The following is a 21,381-nucleotide window of genomic DNA, read 5'->3' on the forward strand; positions in this document are numbered from 1 at the left end:
CGAGCACGGTGCTACCCGATGTTTTGCAAACGGCGCCTCGCTGCGAGGGTCCGCGGGCCCCGGCAACGTGGCCTCTGGATAGCGGCGGCCTCTCCTGCCGCCCCTCCCCCTCTCTCTAATCCCGACGAAGGGGGGCGGCGCTCGGCGATGCGAGCCACGGTCCCAAGAGGGAAAAGGAGCTGGGAGCAAGGAAAGAGAGAGGCGATGCATGGGAGAGAGCGAGGTGGAGAAAGAATTGGTTTGCGCGGAAGGAGAAGGGAGCGTCGAGCGAGCGAAGGGAGAGGGGCTGATGGGAAAGAAACGGAGAGTGGGACGGGGGGTTGGGTGGGGGGGTAGCGGATGAAGTAATCGAGAGGGGCAGTGATGGAACCGAGAGATGTAAAGACGAGTCAAGTGTGGCGCGCTCTAATACGAGCTCTCTGTGTGTGCAATGTTACTGTCATTTCTGTCGGGTTTCTTGCTCCTCCTGTCCGGGCCGTGGCGGAGAAGGATGGCCGTTGTGGGCACCGGAGCGAAACGACAGCTGACATAAAACACTACGCCATAATCAGCGCGGTGAGGGGGGAGGATGGGTGGGAGCGGAGGAGTCGGTGAAGGGGAGGGGTGTCCAGAGGGAGTGGGGCAGACAGCTCCGCGGAGGGAGTAACTGAGAGCTGGGTGAGCGAACCGTGAGGAGTCAACAAGATGCGGCTGAGAGCGGTACTATTTGATTTGGAGGGCGAGAAGGGAGAGAGAGACGGACAAGCGATGGCGAGGATGGATGGGAATTGAAGGATGATGGAGGTGGGAGGGGAGGGAGACGGAACAGAAATTGAGATGCAAAGGCGACCCCGTGACAAATGGAAGTGGCATCACGCGGCGCTGGGGAGGTCCACGCGGGCGGTGCCGAGACGACGCTCAGACGACGCTCAGACGACGCACAGACGACGCTCAGACGACGCACAGACGACGCTCAGACGACGCACAGACGACGCACAGACGACGCTCAGACGACGCTCAGACGACGCACAGACGACGCACAGACGACGCACAGACGACGCACAGACGACGCTCAGACGACGCTCAGACGACGCACAGACGACGCTCAGACGACGCACAGACGACGCTCAGACGACGCACAGACGACGCACAGACGACGCACAGACGACGCTCAGACGACGCACAGACGACGCACAGACGACGCACAGACGACGCACAGACGACGCTCAGACGACGCTCAGACGACGCTCAGACGACGCACAGACGACGCACAGACGACGCACAGACGACGCACAGACGACGCACAGACGACGCACAGACGAAATGCCGCCGGCTCAACCACTTGACCGCACCGCGCTCCTCTGGGGACTTGGGTGGGGAGGTGAAAGGAGGGAGGTCATCTCGTCCGGTCACCACGCAGAGCCGGGGTCCCGGGGGATAAGAGGAGGAGGTATAGGAAGACGAGGAGCGGGAAGAGGAGGAGGAATAGTAGGAGTAGGAGGAGGATGAATCTGAGGAATAGGAAGTCAAGGATGAATAGGAGGAGGAATAGGAGGAAGAGGAAGAAGAGGAGGAATAGGGGGAAGAGGAGGAGGAAAAGGAGGAATAGGAGGAAGAGGAATATGAGGAATAGGAAGAGGAGGAATAGGAAGAAGAGGAGGAGGAAGAGGAGGAGGAATGGGAGGAATAGGAAGAGGAGGCGCGATACGAGAGCGAGCGAGCGAGAAAAATGCTGCGGCGTCGCTAATGGGGAGGCCGGTGGCAGAGACGGGGAATTGGAAACGAGTTTAAGCGATAGATGCGTGGATGCAACACGAGCAGAGGGAACGAATGGTATTGGATACCGACAAAGAGCTAAAAAGGAAATTGATAAAGGGACCAGTAAGAGGCAAAGAGAATTAGAGTGGGAATGTTGCGGCCAAGATAGATATTTGAGGGGAGGAGGGGCGGGGCTGGGTGGGTGTGTGGGTGTGGGGGGAGTCTCGGGCAATCACGGTGGTGATGGCAGAGCAAGTTTCGTAGCCCTGCCGCTTGGTATGAGCGTCACGCGCCGCTTCGCCATCCGCCCCCCCCCCCCTTCTACAGCGCGGGGTGGGTGGCGTGGAGGGGCGGGGGCAAGGGGTCACAGGGCAATGGGACGCGACCGTGACCCCCTCGTGGCCTCACCATTGCGTGCGCGTGCTTGTCGGGAGCGAGAGGCGGAGCGGTGTTCCCCACTGCACTACGGAACCCCGGCGACGCGAGTTTGATTCCCAACTCACGGCCTATCGGTGAGTGACGAATAGCTGAACTCATCCTCCTCTAGGTCGACTTGGCCTTAAGTCAGTAGCTGGTGCAGTGTGTAAACAACGTCGCCACTGAGAGCCGGCCGGGCCTGGTGCTGGCCACCAGAACGCCTTCGTGTGCCTTTGTCGCCCTTAATAGGTGCTCGCTAACAGCACTTGACCCAGCAGGATGTTAGTCTACAGGGGGGATTTTTGGCTTTTTTTGGTAATTTTTTCCAAAATCGAAAATGTCCCTGCAAATGTCTCAGTTGGGAGCAATAATAAAAAGATCCCCCGTCTAGCCTGAACAGACTGTTGGGGTAAGTGCTGTTAGCGAGCACCTATTAAGGGCAACAAGGCACACGAGGGAGTGGGTGGCCAACACCAGGCCTGGCCGCCTTTGTCTCCCCAGTAGTGATGTTTACACACCAGGTCCTCGTTTAAGGCTGAGTCGACCTAGGGGAGGCCCATGACCGGTTCGGATAATCCCCACCGGCGTTGGCCGTGAGCGAGAATCGAACTCGGGTCGCCGGGTTCATAACGCAGCGAGCTATCCGCTACACCACCGCTCCCCACACACAGCCAGACTTAATCCCCGCTTGCAGGCCAGCTGCCAACTCAGTTCGTGGCATAGGGGGACAGCTGCCGCTTGGGGTGCCCTGTCAAAAGAGAAGCGTTGTTGAGATGAGATGCGAGTCGCCGAACGCGTGTGGAGCGCGCTGGGACCCCGCCGCGTGTGCCGGAGCGCCGCTTGCTGCTGCTGCATCTCAAACGCCGCTCGTTAGTCACGCGTCAATCACCCGGCTCTGACGCGTGGATGACACGCACGTAATATACACACGCGGCAGGGGGGGGGGTGACACGTGTGTGGAAGGGACGCCAGAGTGAATTGACGAACGCGCGTGTGAGTGGCACGTGTGGGAATGGACACGCGCGCTCGTGCGTGTGTGAGAGACACGCGTGTGTGTGTGTGTGTGAGACACACGCGTGTGTGTATGAGACACGCGTGTGTGTGTGTGAGACACACGCGTGTATGTGTGGGACACACGCGTGTGTGTGAGACACACGTGTGTGTGTGTGAGACACGCGTGTGTGTGTGTGAGACACGCGTGTGTGTGTGAGGAGTCGGCGCGGTTTGTAACTTGGACTTTAGCAAAACGCGACGCTTTGTCTCCATCATCTCAGGGAGAGGATTCCCCTTCACGAATCACCGCCGAGCTCCGCCGCTGTTGGCGCTCGGCTCCGTCGCGACGTCGGAACACAAAGCAGGGGCCGCTGCCCGCGCCGGCGCTCGTAATGAGCACGGGAGCCCGCACTCTCCTGCTGTTCCGCTCAAGAGCAATTAGTTTTAATTACTGAGAAACTCCCACACACACTCTCTCTCTCTCTGTCCCGGGTGCAGTTAAATCTGGTGGCTGTTTGCTCCAAAGCCACGTTTGTTCCCCCCCTCCTCCCGATGCGAGCCAATGCATCGCTAGGAATACACAAGAACGTGAGGTTTTTATTTTATTTTATTTAGACCCTCTTCACGACGTGCTTGGTTATCGTGACCCAGGAATCCCCTTCGCTCGTCTCGCGGAGCGGCGCGAGCCCAAAGCCAGAGAGAAGGGTGCCCGCGGAAGCAGACACCGCAGAGCGACCCATCCCGGCGACTCCGTCGAGTGGCGTCTGAGCCATCCCGCACGGCGGAGGGCAGCGGTAGCCGCCGCGTGTGGCGGCCGCTCCGTCCGGACGGTGTGGAACGGGGCCGGCAGCGCACGGACTGAAGCGCCCGCTGCGGCGGGGAGATCGCAGACGGGGAAGTGGAACAATTACGGCGGGGTAGAGGGGAGACACGGAGCAGACGCGCTTCGAAGGCAACGAAGCGACTGTGTTTGTGTGTTTCTTTGTGTGTTCGTGTGTGTCTGGAGCGGTAGTGTAGCGGTTAGCGCGCTGCCCTACGAACCCGGCGACCCGAGTTCGATTCCCGCTCACGGCCAACGACAGTGACGACTTTCTGAACCGGTCATGGGCCTCCCCTAGGTCGACTCCGCCTCAAATGAGTAGCACGTTCTGCGGTGTGTGGAAACAGCAGACACAACCTCCGTCCGCCTTAACAGCCCCTTAGCCCCAACAGTCTGGGAGGCTGTACGGGGGAGCTTTGTCTGTGCGCGCTCCATTGCAGCAGCGTGTGGCTTCACCCACCTCTGCAATGGAGCTCGATTACCGCGCCTCTCATTGCTGTTATCCCATACACACACACACCCCTATTGCTGTTATCCCCCACACACACACCCCTATTGCTGTTATCCCCCCCCCACACACACCCCTATTGTTGTTATCCCCCACACACCCCTATTGCTGTTATCCCCCACACACACACACCCCTATTGCTGTTATCCCACACCCACACACACACACCCCTATTGCTGTTATCCCCCACACACACACACACACCTATTGCTGTTATCCCCCACCCCCCGACACACACACCCCTATTGCTGTTATCCCACACACACACACCCCTATTGTTGTTATCCCACACACACACACCCCTATTGCTGTTATCCCCCACACACACACACACACCTATTGCTGTTATCCCCCACCCCCCGACACACACACCCCTATTGCTGTTATCCCACACACACACACACACCCCTATTGTTGTTATCCCACACACACACACCCCTATTGCTGTTATCCCACACACACACACACACCCCTATTGCTGTTATCCCCCCCACACACACACACCCCTATTGCTGTTATCCCACACCCACACCCCTATTGCTGTTATCCCCCCCCCCCCCCCCACACACACACACCCCTATTGCTGTTATCCCACACACACACACACACACCCCTATTGTTGTTATCCCCCACACACACACACACACACCCCTATTGCTGTTATCCCACACACACACACCCCTATTGCTGTTATCCCACACACACACACACACCCCTATTGCTGTTATCCCCCCCACACACACACCCCTATTGCTGTTATCCCACACACACACACCCCTATTGCTGTTATCCCACACACACACACCCCTATTGCTGTTATCCCACACACACACACCCCTATTGTTGTTATCCCACACACACACACCCCTATTGCTTTTATCCCCCCCCCCACACACACACCCCTATTGCTGTTATCCCCCACACACACCCCTATTGCTGTTATCCCCCCCCCCCCCCACACACACACACCCCTATTGCTGTTATCCCACACACACACACACACCCCTATTGCTGTTATCCCACACACACACACACCCCTATTGTTGTTATCCCCCACATACACACACACACCCCCCTATTGCTGTTATCCCCCCCCACACACACACCCCTATTGCTGTTATCCCCCACACACACACACACACCCCTATTGTTGTTATCCCCCACATACACACACACACCCCTATTGCTGTTATCCCCCCCCCCCCACACACACCCCTATTGCTGTTATCCCACACACACACACCCCTATTACTGTTATCCCCCACCCCCCGACACACACACCCCTATTGCTGTTATCCCCCACACACACACACACACCCCTATTGCTGTTATCCCCCACACACACACACCCCTATTGCTGTTATCCCCACCCCCCCCCACACACACACACCCCTATTGCTGTTATCCCACACACACACACACACCCCTATTGTTGTTATCCCCCCCCCACACACACACACCCCTATTGCTGTTATCCCACACACACACCCCTATTGCTGTTATCCCACACACACACACACACACCCCTATTGTTGTTATCCCACACACACACACACACACACCCCTATTGCTGTTATCCCCCACACACACCCCTATTGCTGTTATCCCCCCCCCCCACACACACACCCCTATTGCTGTTATCCCACACACACACACACACCCCTATTGCTGTTATCCCACACACACACACACACCCCTATTGTTGTTATCCCCCACATACACACACACACCCCTATTGCTGTTATCCCCCCCCCACACACACACCCCTATTGCTGTTATCCCCCCCACACACACACCCCTATTGCTGTTATCCCACACACACACACACCCCTATTGCTGTTATCCCCCCCACACACACCCCTATTGCTGTTATCCCCCCCCCCCCACACACACACCCCTATTGCTGTTATCCCACACACACACACACACCCCTATTTCTGTTATCCCCCCACACACACCCATATTGCTGTTATCTCCCCCACACACACACACACACCCCTATTGCTGTTATCCCCCACACACACACACACCCCTATTGCTGTTATCCCACACACACACACACCCCTATTGTTGTTATCCCACACACACACACACACCCCTATTGCTGTTATCCCACACACACACACACCCTTATTGCTGTTATCCCACACACACACACCCCTATTGCTGTTATCCCACACACACACACACCCCTATTGCTGTTATCCCACACACACACACACACCCCTATTGCTGTTATCCCACACACACACACCCCTATTGTTGTTATCCCACACACACACACACCCCTATTGCTGTTATCCCACACACACACACACCCCTATTGCTGTTATCCCACACACACACACACACCCCTATTGCTGTTATCCCACACACACACACCCCTATTGTTGTTATCCCACACACACACACACCCTTATTGCTGTTATCCCACACACACACCCCTATTGCTGTTATCCCACACACACACACACCCCTATTGCTGTTACCCCCCCCCCCACACACACACACCCCTATTGTTGTTATTGTCGCTATTGTTGTTGTTATTGGTAAATTGCGAGCGCGCGACAGAGGCTGGGACGAGAGGGACGGGGAGGGAGCCTAGGGAGGGGGGGGGGGCGCCGAGGGGAGGAGCCGCGGGACGAGGGTCGCGAGCGGGGTGGAGTGTTCATGTGCGAGGGAGGTGGTGCGGGAAGGGGGATGGCGTGGTGAGCGTGCCGGAGGGAGGAGGTGGGGTGAGGATGCCGGGGTGATGATGTGGGGTGAGGAGGGGTGGGTGAGGATGCCGGGGTGAGGAGGTGTGGGTGAGGAGGTGGGGTGAGGATGCAGGGGTGAGGAGGGTGGGTGAGGATGCCGAGGTGAGGAGGTGTGGGTGAGGAGGTGTGGGTGAGGAGGTGTGGGTGAGGAGGTGGGGTGAGGATGCAGGGGTGAGGATGCTGGGGTGAGGAGGTGGGGGTAAGGATGCTGGGGTGAGGAGGTGGGGTGAGGAGGTGGGGTGAGGAGGTGGAGTGAGGATGCTGGGATGAGGATGCTGGGGTGAGGAGGTGGGGTGAGGAGGTGGGGTGAGGATGCTGGGGTAAGGATGCTGGGGTGAGGATGCTGGGGTGAGGTGGTGGGGGTAAGGATGCTGGGGTGAGGAGGTGGGGTGAGGAGGTGGGGTGAGGATGCAGGGGTGAGGAGGTGGGGTGAGGAGGTGGGGTGAGGATGGCCCACTGTGCTGTGTGCACACAGAGGCGTCAATGCACTCACGCTGATTACGAGCGTCAGCGGTCGTGTGTGCGCGTGTATACGTGTGTGCGTGTGTGTGTATACGTGTGTGTGTATACGTGTGTGCGTGTGTGTGTATACGTGTGTGCGTGTGTGTATACGTGTGTGCGTGTGTGTGTGTATACGTGTGTGTGTATACGTGTGTGCGCGCGTGTGTGTATGCGTGTGTGTATACGTGTGTGCGTGTGTGTATACGTGTGTGTGTATACGTGTGTGTGTGTATACGTGTGTGCGTGTGTTGGTGTTAGTCTCTGTGTGTGCATCCGCTTCTCGTCTGATTGGCTTTTGTCTACACGTGTCCTTGCTTGTCCCGTGTGTACGCGTCGGTCGGTGTGTGTGTGTGTGTACTGGTAGATGTGTCCCCAGCTATATGAATTGGTATGTGTGTACCCGGCTGTGTGTACGCGATAATGTGTATACACCCGTGTGTAAATAGAGACCAGTGCCTTGCGGCGTGTGTGAGATGGCAGATGTGTATTGGTTGTGTGAGTCGCTATGTGTGTACATGGATGTGTGTATGAATGGGTGTCTGTGCACTTTGTTATGGAGTTGTGAAGTGACAGGGATTGTTTTTAGTTTGTTGTTTTTTCCTCGCACCTCGGAATAGCACGGTTGCATACGTACGGTGCGAAAGAAGTTCAACATACATGCGGTACATTAATATTAATGATCTTCATTAGTGTCCGATGTAGCACCCTTCCGCTCGCCGGAGAGTCTACAAAGCGACTTCCATCATCGCATCTCAACGAATGTGAAAGGGGCACCCCCAGTGGCAGCAGTCCCTGTGGGCACACGACGTGACTCTGTTCAGTGAACGTTGGCAGGAGTCTGCCAGCAGGGGGCGATGATTTGCTGCTGTGTGTAAATACGTTTGAGTGGATCGGTGTGTACCTACCTGTACGAGTTGGTGTGTGTTCACCTGTGTGGTTGTCGGTGCGAGTGGCTCTGGTTTGTGTGTGTACGTGTGTACGCGTGTGTGTGTGTGTGTACGCGTGTGTGTGTGTACGCGTGTGTGTGTACGCGCGTGTGTGTACGTGCGTGTGTGTACGCGTGTGTGTGTGTACGCGTGTGTGTGTACGGTGCTCGCTAACTGCACTCGTAATAACAACACTGTGGTCTTACAATAGCGCCACACATCGCCATATATAATACGAGGCAACGTGTCCGGTCCAAATGAGGCTTCTACATAGCACTGTTCAAAGGCTGTACGGGGGACCTTTGCCTTTTGTGTGACAGCTCCACGAGCTTGGGTGGTGGTGGTGGTAGACGCGGGCCGCGCGCATTGCAAATCGTGAGCGAGGCTCGCGAGGTGGCCCAGAGATCACCGATCTCCCCGCCGCTCATTAAGGAGTGCGGTTCCCTCCCCACCCACCTCCTCCCACCTCTCTCTCTCTCCCCTCTCTGGGGAGCTGTGCGCCACTGGATGACGATGGGGTCCCATTGTGTTCGCATGCCGCTTGCTCGCGCGCGCCTCTGCCAGTCGACGCCTAATCGGAGGCTGCGTCCGCGCGTTTATGTCCTCATCCATAATGTTTAGGGCCGCGACATCCCCTGTCGGAAACACGAAAATAAATGTATTGCCATCCCGCGGGACAACGCACGAGGATGAAATAGAGCCCTGGTCTATCCACTGCTGGATTGAGGGCTCCCCAAGCCGTCGCCCACCCTCTCGTGGTCTCGCGACGCGACGATTTATCTCGCTGGTGCACGCGAGGCGATGCCATCGCTCCGTCTCCGTGGCGGACGTATCCCTGCCGGGCTGTGTTTCCCGCTGTTCGCTGACGCTCCGTTGTTAATCTCCTCACCCCACCCATCTCGACAACGACCCTTCCAGCGACGTGTCGCTCACCGCACGGCAGGTCACAACAACCAATACACCCACTTCACTCAGACTCACCCACCCACTCACTCATCTACCCACTCACTCATCCACCCACTCACCAATCGCACTGCAGGTCACAATAACCAATACACCCACTTCACTCAGACTCACCCACCCACTCACTCATCTACCCACTCACTCATCCACCCACTCACCAATCGCACTGCAGGTCACAATAACCAATACACCCACTTCACTCAGACTCACCCACCCACTCACTCATCTGCCTTACTCACTCATCCACCCACTCACCACTCACCAATCGCACGGCAGGTCACAACAACCAATACACCCACTTCACTCAGACTCACCCACCCACTCACTCATCTGCCCACTCACTCATCCACCCACTCACCACTCACCAATCGCACGGCAGGTTACAACAACCAATACACCCACTTCACTCAATCTCACCTACCTACTCACTCATCCACCCACTCATCCACCCACTCACCAATCGCACTGCAGGTCACACCAACTAATACACCCACTCAATCTCACCTACCTATTCACTCAACTACCCACCCACTCATCTACCCACTCACTCAACTACCCACCCACTCATCTACCCACTCACCATCCACTCACCAACCCCACTGCAGGCCACCTCTCTTCCTGCTGTTTTTGCTCGCACTGCTTTGCTTTGGATTTCCATCCAATATATTCCTTTCCCTAACTCAACTCTTATTTTTATTCACCACCAAAGGGCAGATGTGCCCCCCTCCCCCGGTGACCCCCATAATCAGACACCGCCTCAACCTCAAGCCAGCGCCACGAATCGCGGCCACCCTTCGGAGAAGATGAACCCCCCCCCCCCCGTCACCACCACCCCACCCGGCCCCCCGTTTTCTATGCGTGAGGTGCAAACGAAGTGCGCGCGTCCTGTGGCTGGTCCAAGTGGGAGGTGGGTGTCAGGAGAGTGGCGGTGCGTGGATGAGGGAGAGTGAGAGAGAGCGAGCGAGGGGTGGAGGGAAGAGCGGCTCTGAGAGCGAGAGAGCGCGAGCGAGCGTGACAGGGAGGTTTGGGTGGGGGGCGAGGATGAGGCAGGGAGGGAGGGAGGGGCTGGGGATTTAGTGAAGGATGCAAACCGAGCGAGCAGCCGAGAAGACGGACGAGGTGGCAGAGAGGAGCGATGCCACGCAACGAAGAATAGACACGGGGGCGTGGGAGGGAGGGGGGAGAATGCGAGGGAGAGCGCGGGGGAGAGCGCCGATGATGTAAATGCGTGCGTGAGGGGGAGAGCGGAGAGGCCCACTTTGTCTGACTAAACACGTGCCGTCGGGGTGTACGTGCAGGCGGGAAGCGGGGGGGGGGGGATTTAGACGCTTGCGCTCTCCGTGAATATTACTCTTTGTTTCGCCGTTTGATGTGTGAGTACCGGGGGAGGAGGGGGAGGGAGGGAGGAGGAGGGATGGGGGTGGAGGGAGGCCGAGGCTGAGAGGGGCGGACTGGAGAAGAGGGAGGGTGGTGGGGTGGTTTGTCATAGCTACAGTCCATAAGAGACGGAGGGAAAAGGCGGGGAGGGGTTTGGGAGTGGGGGGGGCTGAGCGGTTGAAGGGCGACGCGGCGGAGGTGGAGGAAGGGGGTTGTTGGGCGCTTCTGTGGGTGGTGGTGGGGGGGGTAGCAGCGGAGTGAGATAAATGGATGTAGGTGGATGCTGCTGCTGCGGTGGTGGTGGCGGTGTCTTCACGGAGATGTACACGCAGAGCGCGCAGATAAAGACACGCGGGCACGTGCACGCGGCACGACAAGATTGAGGGTGGCGCGACACCAAAGGCAAAGCTACCCCCGTGTAGCCTCGGCACACTTTTGGGGCAAGTGCCATTAGCGAGAAGCACATATGATGAAAGCCGGCACGACGGTGGGGGTGGCTAGCACCACCACGCACGGCCGCCTTTGTCTCACCACAATGGCGAAGTTCACATATCGCACCACCTAGACACTCGTTTGAGGTTGAGTCGACCTAGGGGCGGCCCAGGAACGGTTCAGAGTGTTGTTACTGGCTTTGGCCGTGAGAGGGAATGGGACATACGCGCGTACACACGTGCATAGACCAATTCAAATAGGTACGCACAAAACGGACATACACACATAGAAACACACAGGAACACACAAAAGGCAAAGATTCCCCGTGTAGCCTTAACAGACTGCGGGGGCAAGTGTCGTTTGTGAGCACCTTTCAAGGCCGGCACGGCACACGAGGGACTGGGTGGCCAACACCACGCCCGGCCGCGTTATTCTCCTTAGTGACGGTGTTTACACATCGCACCAGGTACTCATTTGAGGCTGAGACGACCTAGGGGAGGCCCGGGACCGGTTCAGATAATCGTCACTGGTGTTGGCCGTGAGCGGGAATGGAACCCGGGTCGCCGGGTTCTTAGCGCAGCGTAGCGCTAACCGCTGCGACAAAGACGAAGATCCCCCCGTGTAGCCTGGAGCAGACTGTCGGGGGAAGTGCTTTTAGCGAGTAGCACCTATGAAGACCGGCACAGCACACGAGGGGGTCGCTGGCCAGCACAACGCCCGGCCGCCTTTGTCTCCCCAGTGCTCCCAATATTTAATACACACCGCAGCGGGTTACTCATTCAAGACCGAGTCGACTTAGGGGGAGGGGAGCCCAGGAGCGGTTCAGATAACCCGCCGCCGCCTGTTATTCGGTGGTCGTGAGCGGGACATCCGAGACTCGAGTTGGCCGGGTTCGTGACGCGGCGCGCTAACCACTGCGCCACCGCTCCGCACAGTGGTGCTCACCCGTGGAAGGAAATCCGTTCGCGTGCCGTCATTAACGCGGCGCTCCGCGCTCAGCTCTGCTGTCAGGACACTACCTCGGTGCGAGAAAGCCGATCGCAAATGACATCGGAAAAAAACTCCGCGGTTAAGCAGCAGTAGCAGCCGCCGCTCCCGGAGACGTCGAAGCCGCCATCGTCAGCGCGCGGCGAGGCGGTCGTGAGCCCCCCGTGACCGCCCTCCTCCCCCTGCCGGGGTCACGTGGAGTGGGCCTCCCGGGGGGGATCCGGCGCCGCGTGCCCCACTTTGACCGGCGTCCTGTGCACGTGTGTGCGTGTTGCGGCGACCCCTGTGAGTGTGTGTGTGTTGCGGCGACCCCTGTGAGTGTGTGTGTGTTGCGGCGACCCCTGTGAGTGTGTGTGAGTTGCGGCGTCCCGTGCATGTGTCTTGCGGTGACCGCTGCGTGTGTGTGTTGCGGTGACCCCTGCGTGTGTGTGTTGCGGCGTGTGTGTGTTGTGGCATCCCTTGCGTGTATGTGTTGCGGCGTCTCATGTATGTGTGTTGCGGCGTCCCGTGTGTGTGTCTATTCAAGGCCTATGATACCATCAGTAGGCCTGGGCTCTGGGTTGTTCTTCGTGCTTTCGGAGTCCCTGAATCTGTTCACGATCATTAAGGACCTTCATGATGGTGATTGGGCCTGGGTAAAACTATGTGGTCGGGAGTCGGAGCCATTCTCTGTTCACCTTGGGGTGCGACAGGGATGTCCTGTGGCTCCCACATTATTTAACATATTTCGACCATGTTGTTCGTGAATCCTTCGATGGCTGTGCCGGAGGAATTTCCATCTGGTACAGATACAATAGGAGGCTGATCGATGCCCAGGTGCGGTCAAGGGATGGTTCCCTATTGGTCAACCATGTTACATATGCCGATGATCTGGTAATTGCTGCTCACTCAGATGAGAACTTGGAGGCGCTGCTGCTGAACCTGGAGCGTGCCACTAAGAGGTGCGGCCTTACCATCAGCCCCACCAAAACTGAACACCTGCCTGGGTATTTTGTACCATCGGACACTCCACCCCCACAACTCCCAATTGGTGATGGGGCAGTTGTGGCGAGAGTGGAGAGTTTCCCATACTTGGGCAGTGTGCTCGTGACCGGCTCCGGTTTGACAGCAGAGGTCTCACTCCGAATCAGTCGAGAGGCATTATCTTTTCATCGGTTCCGTAACGCTGTGTGGAAGCTACCTGGTCTGTCGCTCCACACGAAGCTTCAGGTCTTCTCGGCCACGGTCATGCCCTCCCTTCTCTACGCTTGGTAAACATGGACCCCCCTAATGGAACATTTTCGTTGGTTAGAAACATTTAGGCTGGCCTGCCTACGAACCATTCTGGGTTTAACTAGGCTGGATTGTGTGAGCTCAGAAATCCTTGAAAGATCTGGACAAAGTCCCATCGGTGAGCTTCTCCGGCAGGCAAGGCTGCATTGGCTGGGTCATGTAGCCCGCATGCCCAGCCACCGAATGCCTAAAGAGCTTTTGTTCAGCTGTATCGAGGGGGCTAAATGGGCGTGGCATGGGCTAGAGAAGAGATGGAGTGATGTGGTACGAGAGGATGTGTAGCTGAGTTGACTTGCCGATAACTGGTTCCAGCGGTGTCAAGATCGGCCTCTGTGGAGGCTATTGAAGGACGCTACTGGGCAGTTGGAGGCAGTCGCTCTCCAGCGACGCTCACAACAACGAGCGGAGCGCTTGGCGGCTAAAACGGCAAGTTGGCACATTAGGAAGCACAGGTGGTGCATCGGCCAGTCATCTCAGTCAGTCGACCCTTGACACCTGGGTCTGCCAGCGGGCGTTCGACACTTCACGTGGCCTTAACGTGCACGTAGTCTGGCACAAACGCCGTGGCGACGTCACCGCCACTTAGTGGCGAATGGAGATTGTTGTTGTTGTTGCGGCGTCCCGTGCGCGTGTGTGCGTTGTGGCGACCCCGCGTGGCGTCGGAGATAGGCCACGAGACGGGAGGGTCCGTTCGCGAGTCGCGGGAAGAAATGCGTCGCCTCCCCCACCGTGGACGCAGCTATCACGGAATTGCTTCAGAGATTTCATCAACTGACATTTTTGTACATATATACATTCGTACACACGCCGATGTTCAAGATGTCTAGCGAAGTATTGCGCATGTGCGGCTGAACGGGCGGTGATGGGCGGTGCTTGATGACGTCATCGACATAATTGGGGCGTGGCATGTGGTGGGTTTCCCACATTCGTAAATGTTTAACCGGAGCCTCCAGCGAGTAATCGAACACAGAGGAACTCATTGTGACATTGTGTTCGTGATTTGACTCGGTCCACAAATCACCCTCGTTGACCATTGCAATCTCCACGGTGTGGCGAGGGGTCTCATCCAGCAGTGGATTGATCACGGCCGATGATGTTGATTATGCGGGGGTCTCAGTGGTATAGCGAGGGGCTCGCAATTGGAAAGATGCGAGTTCAAATCCCGGTTTCGGAGGGTTGGGGTGGGGGGGCGGGAACACGGCCCATCATCCTTCCGGAGCCGATAAAGTAGGTACTACTGTGTAGGGAAATCAACAGCGGTTGTCCTATAAACAGCCTCGCTCATGTCATCGGAACACGTGGAATTTTCTCGACTCTCTCAAGAGTGTAAATAGTAAATACGTGATAACCACTTCGTTCATAAACAAAACTAAACGTCTATTTATTTATTTATTTTACCAGGCACAGCCTACTGAGGTACGTAGCTCTTTTTCAGAAACGACCTGGCCACAAATGATAGCTCAGCGAAGTGGCTTATCATCATCACGTGGAAATGTGTAGCAGTTAAATTATCTAAACGCGTGACGTTGATTCTAAATTTGGAGGGAATAACCGGAAGACCAAGAGAAAGATCCACGCGACATTGGGGAGAGAGACACCGCAAACTCCAAATATACAACAGGCGTCAAGGTCGGGATCCAACCCACCACCTCCTGTATACCAGGCGAGGTAGTGAACATCTTGGCACCATTTTGCTGCGTAGTGCTCATGTGAGCAATAAATCACGGACTTTATTCACAACGATGATGATGACGATGGTGATGACGATGGTGGCGATAAAAATGATGATGATGATGATGACGACGGTGACGATGGTGTCGCGTGTCTCCTACTCGCAGATGCAGATCTTTCTCCACGACACGAACCGGACGGACGCGTGGGGGGTGCCCCCCGCCGCCCCCTCCGCTGCCGGCGATGTGGGGGGCAGCAACGCGCACGCCCTCGCCGTGCTCTTCCAGGTGAGAGGCGCCAACGGGGCGGTCGGTTTGGTGGTGGTGCTGCTGCTGCTACTGCGTTGGCAGCGGTGCACAGGCACAGAGAACAACAGCAACAACAACGCGCCCAGAACATTCATCAATAACAACAACAGACCCGTAATGGAGGGTTTTGGGTTAGATCGCGTCGATATAAAAGTGTCGTTAAACCCGCAACCACCCGACACAGCCAATCAGTAAGGGTTGTCACGTGAACAACACGTGCCAGTTCGTTACTGGTACAGCAAACCGGTGTGTTGGAGGGTAAACCCACAACATTGACGAGTAACGAATTGGCATGTTTTGTACACGTGACAAACCTGACTAATTGCCTGTCGGGTGGTGGCGGGTTTAACGACACAATTATGAGATCTAGCCCAAAAACCTGTGTTATTGGTCTGTTGTTGTTATTGACGAATAATGGATAATATTGGTCGCGAAAGCCTACGTGTTAAACTAACAACAATTGAATAAGTATATTTACTTACACTGGAGGAATCCGAAGAGCTATAAAGCTCTTTTCCCAGTATGTGGTCTGAAATTTCCAACAACATAAAATACATAAACACTATAGGAGTGCAACGTATAATGAAAATAAAAAAAGAACTTTAAAAAATTACAAATAAAACTTCACAATTGTTTTCATCTTACTCGGTAAAGCCTAATGATAGCTGAACGAATTGGCTGATCGCGTGTTGACGTGTCGACCTTCATTGGTGCTGCTCGCTAACAGCACTTGCCCCAACAGTCACACGGAAAATATAATTACATATAAAATATAATTACATATAAAATAGGCGTTGTTTCGGGCAATGTTTATTTTCTACATTTTTCGAGAAAGTTGGCCAGGACTGGGCAAAATGCAGCTCACTTTTCACCCAGGCGAGCGGGAAGTGCAGACTCTAAGTGTTTCTAACCTAACATTGAAACTAATAATAACATATTCCATAATCACAGTTAACAGACAAGCAACATATTATACAAGTGAAAAGAAGTATTCAAATGACATTTTCCTACAGTAGAAAATCCCATCGATGATCCTCATACAGTGAGGGAAAAAGTATTTGATCCCCTGCTGATTTTGTACGTTTGCCCACTGACAAAGAAATGATCAGTCTATAATTTTAATGGTAGGTTTATTTATTTGAACAGTGAGAGACAGAATAACAACAACAAAATCCAGAAAAACGCATGTCAAAAATGTTATAAATTGATTTGCATTGTAATGAGGGAAATAAGTATTTGACCCCCTCTCAATCAGAAAGATTTCTGGCTCCCAGTTGTCTTTTCTACAGGTAACGAGCTGAGATTAGGAGCACACTCTTAAAGGGAGTGCTCCTAATATCACCTTGTTACCTGTATAAAAGACACCTGTCCACAGAAGCAATCAATCAATCAGATTCCAAACTCTCCACCATGGCCAAGACCAAAGAGCTCTCCAAGGATGTGAGGGACAAGATTGTAGACCTACACAAGACTGGAATGGGCTACAAGACCATTGCCAAGCAGCTTGGTGAGAAGGTGACAACAGTTGGTGCGATTATTCGCAAATGGAAGAAACACAAAATAACTCTCAATCTCCCTCGGCCTGGGGCTCCATGCAATATCTCACCTCGTGGAGTTGCAATGATAATGAGAACGGTGAGGAATCAGCCCAGAACTACACGGGAGGATCTTATCAATGATCTCAAGGCAGCTGGGACCATAGTCACCAAGAAAACAATTAGTAACACACTACGCCGTCAAGGACTGAAATCCTGCAGCGCCCGCAAGGTCCCCCTGCTCAAGAAAGCACATATACATGCCCGTCTGAAGTTTGCCAATGAACTTCTGAATGATTCAGAGGACAACTGAGTGAAAGTGTTGTGGTCAGATGAGACCAAAATGGAGCTCTTTGGCATCAACTCAACTCGCCGTGTTTGGAGGAGGAGGAATGCTGCCTATGACCCGAAGAACACCATCCCCACCGTCAAACATGGAGGTGGAAACATTATGCTTTGGGGGTGTTTTTCTGCTAAGGGGACAGGACAACTTCACCGCATCAAAGGGACGATGGACGGGGCCATGTACCGTCAAATCTTGGGTGAGAACCTCCTTCCCTCAGCCAGGGCATTGAAAATGGGTCGTGGATGGGTATTCCAGCATGACAATGACCCAAAACACACGGCCAATGCAACAAAGGAGTGGCTCAAGAAGAAGCACATGAAGATCCTGGAGTGGCCTAGACAGTCTCCAGACCTTAATCCCATAGAAAATCTGTGGAGGGAGCTGAAGGTTCGAGTTGCCAAACGTCAGCCTCGAAACCTTAATGACTTGGAGAAGATCTGCAAAGAGGAGTGGGACAAAATCCCTCCTGAGATGTGTGCAAACCTGGTGACCAACTACAAGAAACGTCTGACCTCTGTGATTGCCAACAAGGGTTTTGCCACCAAGTACTAAGTCATGTTTTGCAGAGGGGTCAAATACTTATTTCCCTCATTAAAATGCAAATACATTTATAACATTTTTGACATGCGTTTTTCTGGATTTTTTTGTTGTTATTCTGTCTCTCACTGTTCAAATAAACCTACCATTAAAATTATAGACTGATCATTTCTTTGTCAGTGGTCAAACGTACAAAATCAGCAGGGGATCAAATATTTTTTTCCCTCACTGTACCATCGTGCCACTGCTGCTCCACCGCTGCTCGTCTTGGTATTTATTTTTTAAAAACATCGCGAGCCGCCGACTGAACGCCGCGCGGGTAAATACCCCTTCATCGAGCATCATGCACACGTCACCTACTACTACAACAGTACTACCACTGCAATACTACTGCAGTATTGCATGGTTTATTCACGAACTTGCTCTCCGCGATTGTTTTTGTCTAAACCGCGAGTCACGTCTGGAACTCTGCAAGCGACGCGTCCCCGCTCACGCTGAGAGAGGGAGATGAGAGCCGTGGCGACCGCGTGGCCCGCACTCCCGACGGTGCCGCTGCGATTTCATTAGCGGGGTACTGCACGCGGGGGTCGGAGGTCAAAAGGGCTCCAGGGTCGGACGCGCAATCCGTACCCCCTCCACCTCGCCCCCGGCACGCTGGCCGCACCTCCTCAGACCTTACATCCTCTTACCCCTCCTGCTCCGCCTCCTACATCGCCTCCTCTGCCTCCCTCGTCCTCCACTCCCTTGATATCACGCCGAATGCAGCGTGGCCGCAGTGGTAACGCTTCGCAACCGCGCAGCATGAAGCCAATCTGTTCGATTCCAGACGCGGAACGCCTGCCTTTGTTTTCGGACGAACCTATGTCCTGCAAATTTTTTCAGCGGAGAGTGAGTGTGTGTGGTGTGTGTGTGTGGTGTGAGTGTACAGTATGTGTGTGCTGAGAGTGTGGTGTGCGGTGTGTGTGTGGGTGTGTGTGCAGAAGAGTGTGTCAGTGAGAGTGAGTGGGGAGCGATAGTGTAACTGTTAGCGCGCTGCGCTATGAACCTGGCGACCCGGGTTCGATTCCCGCTCACGGCCAACACCAGTGACGATTATCTGAACCGGTCCCGGGCCTCCCCTAGGTCAAATGAGTACCTGGTGCGGTGTGTAAACATCGCCACTAGGGAGACAAAGGCGGTCGGGCGTGGTGCTGGCCACCCACCCTCTTGTGTACCGTTCCGGCCTTCATAGGTGCTCGCTAACAGCACTTGCCCCTACAGTCTGTTACAGGCTATATGGGGGATCTTTGTCTTTGTCAGTGAGAGTGAGTGGGGAGGTTGTATCTTCTCTCCTGCTATTCTGAATGGAATTTATCCAGTTTCCTCCCGCAACTAAACACACCACAAACACAGAGGGGATCTGCTATTGGCCACAACAATATCCCAATGCTGAACAATCCCCCTGCAAAGTAATTCATTATTAATATTCACCAGAAACAAATACATGCAAGGTTTTGTTTGTTATGATTAATGTCTGATCATTCTTGATAAGTTTGACATTGATGGACCTCCCCCACCCCTCTACACCTCCGTACGAAGTTTCTAGATCTACCTCTGACCGTGTTTCAGCCTCATCACTCACCCTCGCCGCTCTCCCTCACCGCCCCCCTCCCCAGGTCTCCAAGCAAGAGAACCCGGCCTACTCGGCGATCATCTCCGGCTTGGCGAGTGTGGCTCACCACGGTGAGTCTCCCACACCAGACCCCCCCCCCAATCCCCCCCCCCCCCGTGCCCCACAGCTACGTGGGGGACTCAGAGCCCCCCCCCCCACCTAACGGGATATCGCGTGAAGTCCTCGCCACATGACAGCAGTAACGAACGGATGGGTCGAGTCGTGTTCGACATCCGCCCTCCTCCTTTACGCCGGAGCGAGCGCTCGCATGCAATCTCGAACCATTGGGATTGGGCACCCCCAGCGGCAGCTGGCGCTGTGCAGCGCCAGGTCACTCGGCGTGCTGGCCTGCAAGAGGGCATTTGCCTGCCAGCATTGGGGGAATGATGGCTCTGTTCGATCCCAAGTGAGTCATTTGCGGTATCGTTTTTTTGTTTCGAACACAGTACATGTTTTGAACCGTGACGCCGGCACACAACGGCCTACTCGCTTACGAATGACGTCACGGGATCTATACACACGTACTCTATATACTGTACATATATACAGTAGATACTATATATACAATACAACGGCCGCTGTGAAGCAGACGTCCGGCACTGAGAAGAGCACAACGATGTCTCGAGCAGAGCGCGCGGAGGACCGTGGCGTCCAGGGAGGCACGGGTTCACCCATCGTGTGAGTTGTTACGTCACGGGCCGTGGGCGTGGGGGGCACGTGTTTACCAAACATCGGGCGCGCGAGGCACGTCACGGTGGAGGGGGATCCGGCGGTCACTGCCGGGGGAGGTTGTGTCCGCCCGTGGCGGGCAGAGCGCGAGGCGTGGAATCTCCTGGGCGGAAGCGTCGCGTTCGCTCCTGCCACGTGGCCTGCATAGCGCTCTCCGTGTGTGGAGATCACAGCCTGGTGCTGAGTTCGGTTTGAGGGCGCTCGGCCCCGCTAGCAGTGGCCCGTGGCCAGCTTCCCTGATGGAAACGGCGTTCTGGTCAGATCTCAAAGCCATGGACGGGAGGTTGCTCAGGAACACCGCGTGTTGTCGCATTGAGCTGTTAACAACTCGGGAGATGACAGTGGAGCAACGGGATCGTTGAATCCATCCGTGCGGAGCTTTGAGTTTCACCATCCTCGTGTGCGTCGCGGGTTTTCCCCCGGGTTCTCCGGCTCCCTCTGACACGCAAATCCAAGCTCTCATTATTTTAATGAAATTGGCCGAACGTCCGAATGCCGCAGCACCCCCCCATTCTCCCTCGCTGAATAAGTAAACACCCTGGCATTTTGAGAATTGGTGTCTTAAGACGGACGCACGGAATGTCGTGGCAGGGTTAAGTGCGAAAGAGGCGGGCGAGTGCTGTCGATGTGATTGGGGCAGGATGGAGGGGGCGGTTGCCCACACGGGCATTGGAGTCGTCTTCACGAGTTCGGCAACCAAAGAATTGCAGTGGTGCACAACGTCACGCGTTCGTCGATCACAACACCGTGGTCTTCACAGGGGAAAACATTGATACATAGAAGGGCCATTACCCGAAACGTCATCCGTGATAAATATACGTTCCGTTTAAGGCGCACACGCTGTGTTATTGACGGACGTGTGAGAATGTCTATGACCTATTAAGTCGCCATTCCGGCGTGAATAAGGTGCTCGCT

General features: G+C 55.2%; 1 protein-coding gene across 2 annotated transcripts in view; it reads left to right on the forward strand.

Annotated features, from left to right (window-relative positions):
- LOC116949266 (receptor-type tyrosine-protein phosphatase gamma-like) overlaps window positions 1-21,381 on the forward strand; it is a 574,019-nt gene that overhangs the window by 336,063 nt on the left and 216,575 nt on the right. For both annotated transcript variants that reach the window (XM_032966362.2, XM_032966363.2), the window contains exons 5-6: window positions 15,528-15,647; window positions 19,742-19,808. In XM_032966362.2, the coding sequence (XP_032822253.1) occupies window positions 15,528-15,647; window positions 19,742-19,808 (187 nt within the window). The remainder of the gene's footprint in view (window positions 1-15,527; window positions 15,648-19,741; window positions 19,809-21,381) is intronic.

Source organism: Petromyzon marinus, chromosome 36 (assembly GCF_048934315.1).
Source record: "Petromyzon marinus isolate PM22_M1 ecotype Great Lakes invasive population chromosome 36, UKy_Petmar_22M1.pri1.0, whole genome shotgun sequence".
In the NCBI taxonomy this organism is placed as follows: Eukaryota; Metazoa; Chordata; class Hyperoartia; order Petromyzontiformes; family Petromyzontidae; genus Petromyzon; species Petromyzon marinus.